Source organism: Schistocerca nitens, chromosome 8 (genome assembly GCF_023898315.1).
Source record: "Schistocerca nitens isolate TAMUIC-IGC-003100 chromosome 8, iqSchNite1.1, whole genome shotgun sequence".
Taxonomy (NCBI): Eukaryota; Metazoa; Arthropoda; class Insecta; order Orthoptera; family Acrididae; genus Schistocerca; species Schistocerca nitens.
In genome coordinates this window covers 242,088,812-242,106,257 of record NC_064621.1, presented here as the reverse complement: position 1 = coordinate 242,106,257, position 17,446 = coordinate 242,088,812, and the positions used below count along the sequence as shown (strand labels likewise).

Sequence of the window (17,446 nt, the reverse complement as noted above, 5' to 3'; positions counted from 1 at the left end):
TTCAGCAGGATAATGCACAACCCCATGTTGCAGGTCCTGTACGGGACTTCCTAGATACAGAAAATGTTCGAATGCTGCCCTGGCCAGCACATTCTCCAGATCTCTCACCAATTAAAAACATCTGGTCAATGGTGGCTGAGCAACTGGCTCGTCACAATATGCCAGTTACTACTCTTGATGAACTGTGTTATCGTGTTGAACCTGCATGGGCAGCAGTACCTGTACACGCCATCCAAGCTCTGCTTCACTCAATGCCCAGGCGTATCAAGGCCGTTATTACAGGCAGAGGTGGTTGTTCTGGGTACTGATTTCTCAGGATCTATGCACCCAAATTGCGTGAAAATGTAATCACGTCAGTTCTAGTATAATATATTTGTCCACTGAATACCCGTTTATCATCTGCATTTCTTCTTGGTGTAGCAATTTTAATGGCCAGTAGTGTATTTACAGGTGGTTAGTCACAGTTTGATGGAAGAGTGAACTGAGTCAGGTAGGGTTCAACATTGGCTTTGGGTTGTGTCTGATTGATAGGATTGGTGGTGAAAAAGCGTTTCCTGTAGGGACCAGGAGGAGGAGTAGAGGTCTTAAAAAAGTCCAGCATCACTTAAGCTGAGATTGGGACAAGTTGGAAACGACTGACACTGGGCTTTTGGAGGGTGAAGGGAGTAGTTTTTAAGGATAGGGTGAATGAAGTATGTCTGTGAGGCAGGGTTTGCTGGTTATGAGGCAATGTAGGGAAGGTTTTGGACGCTGTTTCAGAGGTGGTGGATAGTGGTAGTCCAAGACGGGAGTTGGAGGTTAACCAGCTGGAGAACTTTTCAAGGTGGCATGGCGCATGCTGCTTTAGTTTCCGGAGGGCAAGAGTTTCAATGTAAGAGATGGGATGTTGGACCTAACTATCTCCTCCCCCATTTACTTCACCTCATTCTCCTACACCCAACAAACCGCTTTCCTTAATGTTGAGCATATGAAGGACGGCTACATCAGTACTTCCATTCATATCAAACCCACCAGCCACCAGCAAATACCTCAATTTTGCCAGCTGCCACCCTTTCCATACAGCCTAGCCATCCACCTGTGACCGTCCCATCTGTTGTGATGAGCACACCACCTCCCAATACAGCAAGTATCACACCGGACCCTTTACAGGCCAGAATTATCCTTCTAACACTGTACAGAAACTGATCTCCTGTGCCCTGTCTCTGTAGTCCCCTACTACCTCCCATGTTCCCAATGTCCCGCTACAAAGGAGCACTCCTAATGTGACTCAGTATCACCAATGACTAGAGTAATCTAATCACATTCTCTACCACAGTTTTGACTACTACTCATTATGCTCCGAAACGAGAAATAGCTAACACAATATCCTTCCCATCCCTTCCCCAATGGTATTCTGCCACCCACCCAACATATGCAACAGTCCGTCCCTACTCCATCCCTGCTTCCAACCTCTTGACAAGACTATCCTCACCGCAATAGACCTAGATGCAAGACCTGTGCCATATAGCCTCCTACCACAACTTACTCCAGCCCATTCACAGGCATCATCTACCCCATAGAAGGCAGGATTACATGTGAAAGCAGTCATGTGAGCTGCAACTCAGCTGCAACCTCTGTGCTGCTTTCTAGGTCCAGTCATGACAATCAACAAGCTGTCTGTCCACAGAAATGGTCACCGACAAAGTGTGGTCAAGCTGGAGTACCGGGCTGCTGCTCTACACAACATGCTTCACTTCAATGACTGCTTCACAGTCTGTATCATTTGGATCCTTCCTATCAACACTAGCTTTTCTGAACTGCGTTGGTAGGAACTCTCCCTCAACCTTTGCCTGTACCTGTCCTTCACCCACCTCTCCTTCCCCGCTCCCACTCTAGCGCAACACAGCCTGCTATTCCACCAATGCACGTATTAGTTTTTTTCATCCTTCTCTACTTCTCCCCCCCCCCCCCCAACCATCCAACTGCATGCTCCCATGAGCAGCACTACATCTCCCCACACCCCTATCCTTCCCCCTCGCTGCCCAAGCTTCCTTCTTTCCTTCTTACCCCTGTACCCTTACCAACCATGAACTGCTTTTCCCATCAGTACAGTTGCTGCATCTAGTCTAGACTGAGCAGCCAGTCAGTGATCATATGTGAGTGAGTTGTGCTTGTGTAAATGTGTACATGCAGATGTGCCTTAGAAGAAGGTCTTTTGGCCAAAAGCTCATAAGTTTAGCTGTCTGTCTATTACTCGACATCCCTTTTACAATTCTGTCATTATTTCAATCTGGATTATTCACTAGTTTTTTTTTCCCTACCTGCGGTAATTATGTAGTTTTATGTGGCATCCACTGGGTGTGGTACTCTCTGAACGCACTTACTGATGTACTTCAGTTGACAGTTTGAAGGACACTGCTTGTCACCTCAATTAACAGCTACGAACTTTGAAGCAAATTTTACGGAGTTTATTTTTCTTCTGCACACAACATTAAAGGCACTTATGAGCAGGAAGCAATGCGGGTAGCAAGTGTTTTGTTGCATTACGTACAAAAGAAACTAAAAAATAAGCTGCATCCTAAGCACCCAATTGCTCATAAATACTTCAAAATACTTATTACAGATCACAGTTTTGCAATGTACAATGTACTGAAGGATATATATTACAGTAATGCCATCTCAGTCATACATAAGAACTACCACATTCAATGATCAACTTTTCATTTCAGAGTTATCCTATATCAACACCTCTCCACCTCGCAATCAACTGCCAATACCATTTAGGTATTAGTTGGTCTTTCTTAATCTAAAGAAACGATTACATCAAACTGATGAAAATGAAACAAAGTGAAAGACTAAGGTACAATATGGAATATCATATGAACATATAAGGGCATTTCAATGCACAAATCACTCACCATATTGAAAAACAGTCCAAAATGTGCTTGCTCAACAGCGTATTCCAAATCTGCATCACCAAAAATAATATTTGGTGACTTTCCACCTAGTTCAAGTGTTACTCGCTTGAGGTTTGTACGACCAGCAGCTTGCTTTATTAACTTCCCAACCTAATGGGAACACACATAAAAGAGAATGTAAGTAATACATACTTCAGAGGGTTTTGTGCACAGATTAATGTCATGTCTTAGAGATGGCCATTTCAACAACATTCTATATTTTTATTTATTTTCCACAAAAATGCACATTAGGTACACTTAAAGCAAATTCTAAACAAAAGGTACACATATTTGGATGCCCCTATGTTATACAGAATTGACCATTAAATGTCATGAGTGGCACAAGTGTGAGTATAAAAGAAGACAGTGAGTTTTGTTGGAAGGGGGGTGGGGGAGAAAAGGAGCAGACCACAGGGAGGGAGAGGGTTGAAGAAGGGATGGGCTACACCGCTACTTTCCGATATCAGTGATTTCTGTGAATGCTACTTTTGAATAACTGATTTTTAGTTGTGATATGTTTTAGTTTAAAATCACAGTTAAATTTAACATTTGTATCCCCTTCTGCACTCTAGCAATGCAACTCCTGCGACTTGTGTGATTTCTGTGGCTTATGCTATTTCTGTGATTTATCAGTGTAGATTAGTTGCAATTAAGATCTAAGAGTATGCAGCACAGTTGGCCACTAAGGATTTCAGAAAGAAGAAAAGAATTGGAGAAAGATCATGAGGATGATACACAGCATGGTGCAGGGTGCTTCTGAGTAACTAAAAATAAAAAATTAAACGAGTACAGTCTTTTGAAACTTTAGAAGCCGTTCCTGAAAATTTACATTTTCTGTTGCATTTTTCCCTAAATCTCAGAAACCACTTCGAGTAGAGTATTCAAATTTTCAGGGAGTAATAACATACATATTCTGAGTCTATTGAACTAAAAGAAGAACATAATGTTTTATACAATTAAAATTTAGTATAATTAAAATTATTTAGGATAAACATTACAAAAAAGGAACACAAAATTTCAACTGTGTAATTAAAAAAGTGTATTTCCGAAAGCAGTGGCTGAAATGCAATTACTGTTCAGTAGACTCAGAACATACAGTTTTATGTCCCGTATAAGTTTCATGTCAATGGCTACAGTGGTTCCTGAAATACAGGGAACCCAAGTCACTAAATTTAACATTGTCGGGATAGGGCATACCAACTCCCCTTAATAGTTTATGTATAAAATGCGTGAGTAACACTCATCACAATACTCAGTCTTCTCCATTTGATGTTTTCTGAAATTACCTTGCAGTTTTTATGACAAAATATGCATTACGTGTGTGTAAATGTGGCATGAATATACACATCAGGCTCTGCTATAGGCCTGCCTATTAGCACAACCTTTATTTATCATTCACATGCACTGGTTTCACCAATTGTCAAACGAATTATCACTTTTTAGTATCACACTCTCCAAACATATCAGAGCTGCTGCCAAGTGAAACAACAAGCATAAAATTTTTGTCAGAGTGAATTAGTATCTTTATTTATTTTTTCTATCATAAGTAGGTTACACATCCATAGGGTAAAACCCAAGTTTCCTAGGATGAAGTGCAAACACTTGTGAACAGATGGCACATGGCACCGAATGTCAAATGCTACCATCAGTTGCTAGTTGACATAGTTACAGCTGAAATTTTAGGTGGATTCTGTTAAGTTGTTATTGTGAAAACTGTGACTCCTCAAAAACTGATCTGTTACAGAAACGTGCTTTCTTGTCTGCCCCTAGTGGGAAGGGAGCCCAGTCCAGTACTGAGATGGAAAAGGAGTGGCTGGGGAGATGGGAACAGAGAAGACTAGCCACGAATTGAAGTCCTATCTCGTGGTTCCCCAAACCTTGACGCTCTCTGGTATGCATCTCCAAAACATTGTAACAATGGGACATCTTCCCAGATCACTGCCATGCTTGCCATACATTGCTTAACCTAATGTTATGCCACTGATCAGCAATCCATGCTTCCCAATCAAAGCACCACTCCAAATACATCCATCTGTGCTGTGGTGTTAATAGCAGCATATGCATCAGACAGTAATTCTATAGTCCAGCTGCAGCTAGTTTCTGATCAGTAGTGCAAGACAATCCAGAATGTTGCGGAGTGTCTTACTTTTTCTCAGATGGCAGGTGCAGATGTGAAGGCGGCATGATGTTCTTGGTGCACAATATGTCAATCATCCTTTGTGATGGTCAGTCTTGGTTGACTGGAAACATTACACTTAGTGTGCCTGCCCTTGTGTTCCCACGTAGTCTCACACTCAGTCACTGAGACATCAGAATGCTTGACAAATCTGGACGTTTCACAATTCGACCACCTGGTCGAATGGAGTCTCACACTGAGACCACATCAAAATGCTGTCATGTGCTGATAATGCTGTCTCACATGAGTATGCACCATATTTGTGTCCTTCACAGTGATTACTTAACATCTAACATTGTTAACGCCCCTTATACACTCCACACACTTGGTAACAATACTATACCAATGCATTCTAGTAGCTGTACTACTTGCCATAGAGAATTGCAACTCTGATCACTTGACTCAGTGCATTCATGTACAAAGTTACATTGTTGATCAGGCACGTCTTCTGGATGACTCATACTTTTTGTCAGACAGTGCATTCTGCTCTTAATTGTGCATGTATTAAACATCTTTAATGAGGGACATGCATTAGTGTCCACGAAAGTTAATAAATTTTAACATTTTGTAACAGTGCCTGAACTCAAGAATTCAACAAATATACATTGCATTAATCTTAAAGTGATACATCATAATGCAGTGAAAATAAGTGAACTTTATTCTTTGAACTATTTATTTTCAGTGCATTATGATGTATCACTTTAAGATTAATGCTGGGTGAATAAACAAACAAAATTACCTCAGTAGAACCTGTGAAGGCCACTTTGTCCACATCCATGTGTTCTGCAATGAATGAGCCAGTTTTTCCATCACCAGGTACAACATTGACAACACCTGGTGGAAAACCTGCTTCCTTTACTAGCTGTGCTACATATAGTGCAGTTAGAGGTGTCTGTTCAGCTGGTTTCAGCACCAAAGTGTTACCTGAAAATTAAGTCCACACCAAAAACATTGTCAGTACAATACCACAAATGAAGAAAAATTAACATTTTCCCACCATCATTTGATAGTTGTTACTAGTGGGAAATTGAATGATGAAAGTATGAGATAACATTCACTGTTTTAAGAAACTTTTACTGGAACTGGTCTCAATGTGGCTCATATGTAGTAATTAGTAGTAATTATAAAGTAGCCAAATATTTAATAGTTACTGCACCATGTTGTGAATACTTCAACAACTTCCTAACTTTACACTGTTACTTGCAGCATCTCACAATTTCCAAGCCATTTGCTGTTTTTTGTCGATGTTGTTTTGTCTTCAGACTGAAGACTGGTTTCCTGCAGCTCATCATGCTAGTCTACCAGTACAATCCTATTAATCTCCTTTCACGTCTCTCTGAAAAAAAAAACTATATCTGTTGCTGACTGCCCTTTCGTTAATTGTTGCTTTTATAAAAATTGTTTTTGCTCCTTCTGGTTTATTTAATTATTTTTAATTATTATTAACGTAACAACGCATATATGGAAAGAGTGACGTGAAATTCTTTTAACAATGCTGTGCTTTTAATTGCTTTATCATCGTTACCTTTTTTAGCAAAATAAAATGATGGAAGTATTATTGTTCTGAATCTGGCCTACAATTTAAAGAACGATTTTTTAGTAACTGCAACTCATGCTAAGTATCAATATATCTTTCCTACTTCGTAATTATTCAAAGTTGAAATTAATGTCCTATGATCACTGATGTTACAGTTCGTACGATCGTTCACAAATACAAGTCTGCAGTGGATTTTATTTCTTACTAAGATGCTATTTCATACCACGGCTAGCCCAAGAACATGAGACTCTCATTAAAGAAAATTACGTATTCACTATAAAATTTAGCCAGATCAGAACGGAGCACAGCAAGTTTCCTATCAGATTCTTTAGGTACATAAAATTATTTGCACTGAAAATTATATCCTATCAGCAGCCCGCGTCAACCTGCAACACATCATAAAATCTGCTGATCTTCACTGCCAACCTGGGAGCTAAAAGAAATAATATTATTTTTTACTATTATTTTACCGCTTCCTTGCGGTATACTCGACTATATTGTAAGTCGTTTAAATACGCCGCGGCAGCGGCTCTTCTTTCTCCACACAGCTCAGCTCCACAGATAATATTTTTATATGGCTGAAAAATATCTTAACAGGATGGGATAATAGGCAGGCACACTTTAACATTTAAGTAATACAAGTTTTCATTTAAACAACTCTATTTAAACATTTAAATATCTTAATAATTACAGACCTGTGTACATTCACGCGCAATGGCGTCCAATTCACAATCTCGACAAAAGAATGCTACCTTCGCGCTCTCTACGACAACAACAGGAGATCTTTATCTCGCAGCTTTCAGATTAAGAAGACAAAGACATTGCTTTACATCATGCCTTATATACAAATTCATTTGGTGATCTTTGTACAACATTTATCTTCTGTGTCGGTCTTATTACGCGCCGACACAGACGTTCTCAAAAATAAAAAATAAAGAAAATAATACATAATTTTACATAATGACACAATATGACACATCTAATATTTTAATTATTACATAATATATTGTCTTTGTTTATTACAAGACGTTACACTGCCCCCTGGCAGCATTTGACTAACGATGAAAATGTTCGGCAATATGCTGCCACTAACGTCTGTCTTGTTTATGGTTTATTACTTTGGTTGGAACATTCACTTTACACTACTCAGTTCCTTTACACTGTAGGTTTAATTACACTTCGTATACTGTTCTTACACTTTGCGAGGTGACCGTCAACCTAGTCCCAGGGTCATTACATTTATTTGGCTCCCCCATTCGGGCTACGTGCGATCAGAAAACCTGGGAAAACTGCGCCGGAGCCATGGTCATCTCACGAAAAGTTTAGACTCTATTCAATGTCCACATATAACAAAGGCTATTTGTGATAGCATGCTACACTTTTAGTCTCTTTGTTATCAATATACTACTTGTATTCTGGATTGTTATGAAAGTCACTTATTACACATTTTTACAATAGTATAATGAACCGTCTTTGCACTTACTCGCGACAGTTGGTTTAAAATGTCTAGCATTCGTGCGAGTATCTTTCATTAACATGACGCAAACATATTAGATCGATACATCACTAAATCCATGAATATTGTGAGTTCGTGTTGGATAACAACAAAAAAAAATGTTTATCACGTCATTGCGTGTCCATTAAACACCATTCATGTTAGCACATTATACATATAGTTAATAGTTCATTTGAATGACAACAATGTGGTATGGAGCGGGCGGCGCGAAGCAATTGTTGAGTAGCGTCGTCTGGAACGCCGCGTACCGACGGCCGCTGGGTTCGACGACCGGCTCTCAATAACAGTGAGGTCGTGCTAGCGTGGCGCCCAAGCAGTCGCGAACCGCGCTGAACCATTCGCTGTTGTCGGCGAGTGGCAGTGGTTTACCGCAACCGGCTGGATGGCGGCACGGCACTCGTCTCTGCTTCTCCGCATGGCTCCCCGTCGTGGCGCATGAAACAAACATTCCACACGGTGTACTGTCTTTAAGGACACAGATTACTAGCTGTGGAAGAAGAGGCAATTTGTTAAAAGCGTTTATTGTTCAGTAAGCCGTCGCTTCACTGGTATGCACAGGATGTTTTGGCGTGATAACAGGTTTTTTGTGGCATCGTGACACTGGTATTCAGAGTTCGTCACACGCACATTGTACTACACGTTTTCATTCACTTCCACGGTTGATGCACTGCCAGAGCGTCTTTCAACACGCGAAAATGGTTCGTTACACTCATACTACATGTCTCCGTTGAGCGATGTTTGTGTAAATCGTCTCCGAACGGATCAATAACTACTGTTTTTATACACTGTCTATTGTTCGTTGAGCGCTGCACTAGGACAGTCTATCACTCAACACTAGATTTATCGACGTATATATTGGTGCAGATACAACAGTCATTTTCTGTCCCTACTACACACAATATTCCGTCCTGTCCTTAAGTGTTTATGCACACAGTTTATTTTTTAACACCTTTTAACTGTTCTTTGCATAGTCACTCTGATTTACATAGCATTTATTTGTTTTCACTTTATCACAACATACTCTTCATATTGTTGCTAGGCGTATTTGTCCCTTTTGTAAAATTTTTTTTTTAACGGTGTGTGAATTTTTTTTTTTTTTTTTATACATATTTTTTTTTTTTCTTAGTGTAGCTTGCCTGATTATCACCCATCTATCAAACAGATTTTACCATGTGCATGACAGCTTGACTCGGGCATATTGTTCAATAAATACTTCGTTCAGCAATAACATTATTTTTAATGATTTTTCCTATATGACTACAGTGTAGGTTCTGCATTGTCTGACTTAACTCGCGTATCGCGTAATGAATATTCAAGGTCGTGTACCAAGTACACAGGCTTCAATTGAAGCATTGCTACATACAGAACGGAGTTTCCACGGAACGGGCTCGTTTTTAATTAGGTTCTGCTCCAGTGTCGTTCTCAAATCACTACTGGCAGCCAACATCACATTACATCATTGTTGCATATTGCAAAGTCAATGTCTGGCTAGTAAAGACTCTCTCTCTCAGGGTTTCTTATCCTAATACAATTACAGCAATTCCCTTACTCTATAAGATTGCATCATTGATTGCACTTACACATTACACATAGAAAATGGTTCAAGAAATTAATCCTTTATACAACAAGAAAATTGTTCATTTTTTAATAAGCACATAATATCTTAATGACTAATTGTCTGTAAACAAAATCTGTCCTGCGTAAGCTATCGCTCACTTTCTGATTCCACTTCCTCCCAACTTCATTACACACAAATTTCTTTCTAAATACTAACACACTTATATTCTAAAACACAATTAAAATCTTTTTACACCTATTACTCTTTATATGTTATGTGTCACTGAATAAATAACTTCACGTCTTCTGAATCTCTTTAGCTACGAATTCCCTCCTCGACCAAGGGATGGAGTAGGTTGCGCGACAGTATGTATTATGGGGTATCACCTCTATGTGATAGTGGTACCCTTTGACTATTCCTGGACGGTCGGTAAATACCATAGTATATTCCGATAGCAGCTGCGTCAACTGTTGCTTTTGCGTATCATTTAAACCTTCCGATTCGTGCCCTTTAGTCTGAAATGCCTCAACATTTGTTTCGAAATTTTGATCCTCTAAATTCGGGTAATAGAGGTCTGTTGCATGTGAAAAATCATCGATGTGTAGTACCCAAGGGTTCCTACCTTTGATATCGATTCGATTACAGTACGGCACAAGTACCTCCTTCGATTTCATCATAGATAATTCAATCCTTCTACCCCTATTAATTATGCTTAGTTTCCCCACGGAGAGGTCGATCAATGCGTCCCTCTCACGGAGAAAATCTACTCCCAGAATGCAGGCCACCTTCAATCCTTTAACCACGAGGAACGAGCTCACTATGGCTTCGCCCTCCTTATAAATCTCCACCTGCACCTGGTACTTAACTGATTGGCTCTGTGCACTAATGGCTCCAGACACCTTACAATTATTAACCGGGAAGGTCGGAATACTATGTCCCTTTCCCAGTGCTTTAAATAGCTCCATACTCATCACACTTACTGAGGCACCTGTGTCGATAATTATGTTTACTGCAACATCATTGATTCTAGCTTCAATAATAGCTTGCACATTTTCGTTATTATCCTTCTTACATTCGTGCGATTCGTTCAGCAGATCTTTATCCATACTGACACCTTCGTTGTATCGCAGCATGCGTATCCCAGGTCTATTACTGTTATTACTCGAGTTGCTCTCACTCCATCCCTCGGCCGTCGATGGAGAGCATATCGAGGCCGATTCTAGTTTGTTGGATTAGTTACTTGGGAGGTACTTGGACGGCTATTGTCCGCGACCTCCACTATATGTACGTTCTGATTTGTAGGCCGCCACGGCTGCGCAATAGGCGCGTTTTGCGGTGGTGGTCTATTGTTGTCATACCGGTCACTAGCCTGTCGCTCTGGGCTTCTACACTGATTCTGTTGCCAATTTCGATTACTATCATTATAATTACTCTGCCACTGACCTCGCGCATTTTTCCAGCGGTTGGTCCCTGACATTCCGGATTCGTATCTGTCGTCAAATCGACGCTTTTTGTTATAATTTGGTTGTCCATACCCGTTTTTGCCTCTACCGTTACTACCATTTTGCGATTGTTCTTGTCGCTTGCTACCACCCCCACCATTTCTATGGTTGTGGTTCTGTGCACTACTGTTTCTGTCGTGATTACATCCCGACCCATTATTCCGCAAATGGTCGCACGCCGATTTTACATCTTCCTGTATCAAATCTATGGAATCTAGGACCGACAGGAAGTTTTCCATGTCGCTTTCTGGTACATGTATTAACTTCTCCTTGATCTGAATTGGTAAATGGGATTTGAGTAGTCTTATTATGTCTCTCGGTGATATAGGCTCGTCCCAGTAGCGTGTTTTGTTTATATATTTTTCAAAGTACCGCCTCAAATTCCCAAGACGGGGTGAGTACGGTTCGGGATTATATACCTCTTTTCTTAGTCGCTCTTGTATACAAGGCGACCAATATTTCGATAAAAATGCCCTTTCAAACTGTTCGTATGTCTTGCAGCTGTCTGCTACTTCTGTAGCCCACAGTGCTGCGTCACCTTGAATGTACGACATTACGTATTGTATTTTCTGTGTTTCGTTCCATACACTGGGTAAGATATTTTTAAAGCTTTTTATAAATACCACTGGGTGTACTGATTTCCTTTCAGTAGTAAATGTTTGAAATTGTCTATTTTTAATTAAACTTTCTTCCACTAATATTTTTGAACTACATGGGTTTGCTGCTGGGACATATGCTGTGTGCTCCGTACCGGAGCTACAGCTCTTCGCATTATCGACTACAGATTCCCCATTGTTGTATCGCATATAAGTTTGTGCGTTGCCAAAACCATGGGCTGTTGGCGACAGAGGTTCCTGTTCCACTTGTTTCCTGGTTTGTGCTAAACCCTTCTCCAGATCGGATATCCGTTTGTTAACATTCACTTGCCACTGCGGAATATCCTCACTGAGTATTTGTTTAATGGTTTGCACATCGTTCTGTACCTGACTATTTACGGCGGTACTGAACGATTCTGAATCTCTATTTGCTATTGCTGCTTCTACTTTAGAATTAATATTCGTGTCAATCTCAGTCTCCTTCACTTCTAGCCATGAGTTAAATTCTGTTTCAATTTTATTTGCCTGTTCATTCCACTTCTGCTCTACAAGCTGTGTGGAATCTATTTCTAGCTTTTCTACTCTGTTGGCTAAGACACCTATTTCATCTACCATGTTAGTGTTTGCTACTTGCAGGTGGGTGACCTGTTCAGTCAGCTCCTGCACGGCCTTAGGTATCGACTCGTAATTCTTTTTCATATCTGCTATCTCTTTTTTCATACTTTCTATCGATTGCACAAGTTGCTGGTCTCGCTCAGCTTGCTGGCGATCTCGCTCGGCTTGCTGGCGATCTCGTTCAGCTTGTTGGCGATCTCGCTCAACTTGCTGTTGCGCAAATTTTGCCTGGTAATCTAGCACACGCTCTAATATAGTCTGAATTGAATACCCACCAGGCAGATTACCACTCTCTGGTTCCTGCTTTTCTGGTGGTGGTACAATTTCTTTATCTACATCAACTTGATGACTAGTGGGCGGTGGCACTACTTCCTGTGGCCCTGCCCCCACATTTTCGCCAGTTATATCTTCAAAGAGAGTACTAGTACTACTTGAGGCACCCGGTTCCACATTTCCTTCACTAGCTAATTGTTGTTCTTCAGTATCCATATTGCTTGGACGTTGACTACGCAACTTAACCATATTCCTAAATTGCTTACTAAAACACAAAATCTAACAGTTTTTCCCCTTGCACACAAAATACATCACTTTATATACACTACACTGCACACTAAAAATTACTATCTACATCAACTTTGTCCTGTCACAAATACTAACATCAAACTACATACAGTATGCACACCACTAGCGATATGAGATTACTTCACTGGAGCTCAACTTCTACAAACAGGACAACTACACTGTAGTCTTACCTTTAGTTTCTATTATCTCGGGGTCCGGCTGCCCCCGGATTACGTAGTCGTTAGAGCTTCTCAGTACAATCAGGATCGTCTTCTCAAACTCGCTTGCAGTAGTACGTTTTGTCATGTAAGAGTGTTTGAACATTCATTAATACATAGCATAGATCATGATATACATACATTTAACACTAAATACATATACATATACACCTACATAGCAATAGACACGGAAAGAAAATACATAAAATTTTATAATTGTGGCCACTGCAAATTCGGGCCCCGCGTTTTTGGGCGACAGTTTCACGTCTCTCTGAAAAAAAAAACTATATCTGTTGCTGACTGCCCTTTCGTTAATTGTTGCTTTTATAAAAATTGTTTTTGCTCCTTCTGGTTTATTTAATTATTTTTAATTATTATTAACGTAACAACGCATATATGGAAAGAGTGACGTGAAATTCTTTTAACAATGCTGTGCTTTTAATTGCTTTATCATCGTTACCTTTTTTAGCAAAATAAAATGATGGAAGTATTATTGTTCTGAATCTGGCCTACAATTTAAAGAACGATTTTTTAGTAACTGCAACTCATGCTAAGTATCAATATATCTTTCCTACTTCGTAATTATTCAAAGTTGAAATTAATGTCCTATGATCACTGATGTTACAGTTCGTACGATCGTTCACAAATACAAGTCTGCAGTGGATTTTATTTCTTACTAAGATGCTATTTCATACCACGGCTAGCCCAAGAACATGAGACTCTCATTAAAGAAAATTACGTATTCACTATAAAATTTAGCCAGATCAGAACGGAGCACAGCAAGTTTCCTATCAGATTCTTTAGGTACATAAAATTATTTGCACTGAAAATTATATCCTATCAGCAGCCCGCGTCAACCTGCAACACATCATAAAATCTGCTGATCTTCACTGCCAACCTGGGAGCTAAAAGAAATAATATTATTTTTTACTATTATTTTACCGCTTCCTTGCGGTATACTCGACTATATTGTAAGTCGTTTAAATACGCCGCGGCAGCGGCTCTTCTTTCTCCACACAGCTCAGCTCCACAGATAATATTTTTATATGGCTGAAAAATATCTTAACAGGATGGGATAATAGGCAGGCACACTTTAACATTTAAGTAATACAAGTTTTCATTTAAACAACTCTATTTAAACATTTAAATATCTTAATAATTACAGACCTGTGTACATTCACGCGCAATGGCGTCCAATTCACAATCTCGACAAAAGAATGCTACCTTCGCGCTCTCTACGACAACAACAGGAGATCTTTATCTCGCAGCTTTCAGATTAAGAAGACAAAGACATTGCTTTACATCATGCCTTATATACAAATTCATTTGGTGATCTTTGTACAACATTTATCTTCTGTGTCGGTCTTATTACGCGCCGACACAGACGTTCTCAAAAATAAAAAATAAAGAAAATAATACATAATTTTACATAATGACACAATATGACACATCTAATATTTTAATTATTACATAATATATTGTCTTTGTTTATTACAAGACGTTACACTCCGCAAAACTTACATTCTCCCCCCCCCCCCCCCCCCCCCACACACACACACACACACACACACACTTAATTCTGTTACCTAGCTGATGTTTTGGGACAAGTCCTATCAGTCTATCACTTCTTCTAGAAAGTTGTGCTGTGAATTCCTTTTTCCTCAATTTGATTAAGTGTCACTCATTTGTTAATTATATATTCACAATCTTCACATTTCAATAGTTTCTGTTCTCTTCTTGCTTGAACTACTTAACATCCACAGCTACAATGCAGAGACATGCGTTCAGAAAAGGGTTCCTAGTATTCCTTGTACTTAAATTGGTATCAGATGTTAAATTTCTCTTTTAAAGAGAGTCTCTTCTCGCCATTCCCAGTTTGCATTTTATACACACACTACATCATCCATTGTTATTTATTTTGCTGCTCAAGCAGCAAAACTCTGACTAGTTTTAATGTGTTATTTCCTAAGCATTGCCTGATTGGTTACCTTCACAGCTCTCTAAATGTACAGATGGAATAACATCAGGAACAGATTACAATTCTTTCTCACTCCCTCCTTTCTAGTTATTGTTTCAAAGTGTTCTGCAATTTTCATCTTCCACTGCTCATAAAATTTTGTTTTCAATAGGAATACTACACAGAAATATAGTAAATGGGCATTATAATTTGCTGGATTAAATGGGAAAAAATTAATTATGGTGGGGATGCAAGATGGGAGGAAACGGATGTATATGACACAGCAACATATCACAAAGGAAAGAATCTGGAGGAATATGGTATGTGTCGAGATGAAGTCATCAGAAGAGATGAAGAAAAAGGTGTTTAGGATAGGAACAAAGTGAGTGACAAATTTGTCATAAAATAAGAAAGATGAGCAGCCCTTTGTTCCTCCTGCTTTAATGCAACTATAAGAGCTTCATAAGTCTTCTCAGGTGTCAACCAATTCAACAAGACTGCAGATACTTCATTATTCAACACTATCTGATATTCCAAATCAATTGCACTTCTATTTGTAACAATTTACCAATTTTCTGGTAGCAATAAATCAACATAGCCTCTCCAAAATGATTTAGGAAAAAGTCATTATAGTCTTACAGCAATAATATTCATTGAAACACTCTCAGGCTTTCAGTTGCTCCAAGTTGTTAAAATGTCTCGAGCTTTCATTCAAGTTCTCCTTGGCCATTGTCACCTGAGAATGATTTATGTTCACCTGCTAGCAATCAAGCTGGCAGACTGACAGCACTGGTTCCCATGGTATCACCATAAACAGGTATACATTGCTCCTCACAATTCTGCACCAGCTTAAACATTGCAATTGATGGATCCCACATCATGCTTAGCTGCAGATTACGATCTCAAGCTTACTGCAATTGAAGAGAATTTTATACCAGACATCGCTGTTATTAACAAAGCATGTTCTGTGGTCATTCTGTAAATACAGATACATATGTTTGTACACTTCAGTTGTTATAGATTAAAACAGTATTTTTTGCATGCACTTTACTTGTGGTGTTTCTGACTCTTGTTAACATATTCAGCAAACCCCTGCTTTTTCCTTCTCTGATGGCAGAGGTTGAGCTGGAAAGAAGCTTTGTTGTACATACACACTTAGCAGTTTTTTGTCTTTTTGCATTTTCTCTTACACTGCATTGGCATTATGTGCACTTCACCTCACTCTAGTTACATGTGTTCACATTAAGCACAGTATTAAAGTGTTTGTTTTTGGGGGGCCAGAGGGAGAGGGAGGCCAGAGGGAGATCTGTGGTTCAGATTTTGGGAGGACAGTGATTATAGGAAGAAACTGCAAAGAGATCGTAGGGGTGAATGTGGGTCACTTGGGAATGGGCATATGTATGTAGTTAATTTTTTATTAAGTGGCCTCTATATGAGGTTTGCAAATACATCTCAAACTCTGTAAAGCTGTTCAAAATATGAAGTTTAACCTAATTTGCTTAGCAAATTATATTGTACAAAAATAAATTAAAGTACAAGTTAAAAAACAGTCCCACCAGTGCACAAAAAACTAAAATAGGTCAGAAAATTTCACTATACAATGAAACCTAGTCTCCATGCCAAAAAGCAAGCCCTAAATGGGGAGACATGCAAAGCACATCTTAATCTTATGACAGTTCTGAAAAATACTTTGTTTTCTCCTAACTTGTTAGTGAGGTTGAAAATCTTACATATTCAGTGAAAAACCACTTCCATCCAAGACTGGTAAACCTCGCCAACATTGTGTTTCATACAAAATAAATAAACTGCTTGGAAAGTTCTGAAACACAACATCACTACACAAACAGACAAAAAGTAAATAGAAAATCATAGTTGAGGCAAAAATGCATTCTCATAAAAGCAAACAAATGAAATAAGTGAGACAAATATTGGTCTAAAAATAACATGATGAAAGGAAACACAAGAAAATAAAACAATACAATATAACACAATACCACATACCCCCTTGCAACATACATGTTGCAAATCTTATCGGGTAACTACAAATTATAGGAGGACAGAGCTATAAGAAACACCACACAATTGACTCCGTACATAAAACACACACAAGTTCGAGACACAGTCACCCTCCTGTCATTTGATGTAGAGAACATCTATCCAAACAAACCAAAACAGTGAACTTCACAGACCAAGATCTTAAGACACACACAGTACACTTCCACATGAATACGTCAAAGAAACAATTGAGCCGCCAGAGATAATAAACAGAATAGA

At 39.2% G+C, this 17,446-nt stretch overlaps 1 protein-coding gene across 1 annotated transcript in view; it reads right to left on the bottom strand.

The window, feature by feature from the left end:
• Positions 1 to 17,446, bottom strand: part of LOC126198449 (aldehyde dehydrogenase, mitochondrial) — a 111,367-nt gene that overhangs the window by 25,488 nt on the left and 68,433 nt on the right. The window contains exons 5-6 of the mRNA XM_049934777.1: positions 5,852 to 6,036; positions 2,898 to 3,047 (exon numbers count right to left, since the gene is read on the bottom strand). Coding sequence (XP_049790734.1) covers positions 2,898 to 3,047; positions 5,852 to 6,036 — 335 coding nt within the window. The remainder of the gene's footprint in view (positions 1 to 2,897; positions 3,048 to 5,851; positions 6,037 to 17,446) is intronic.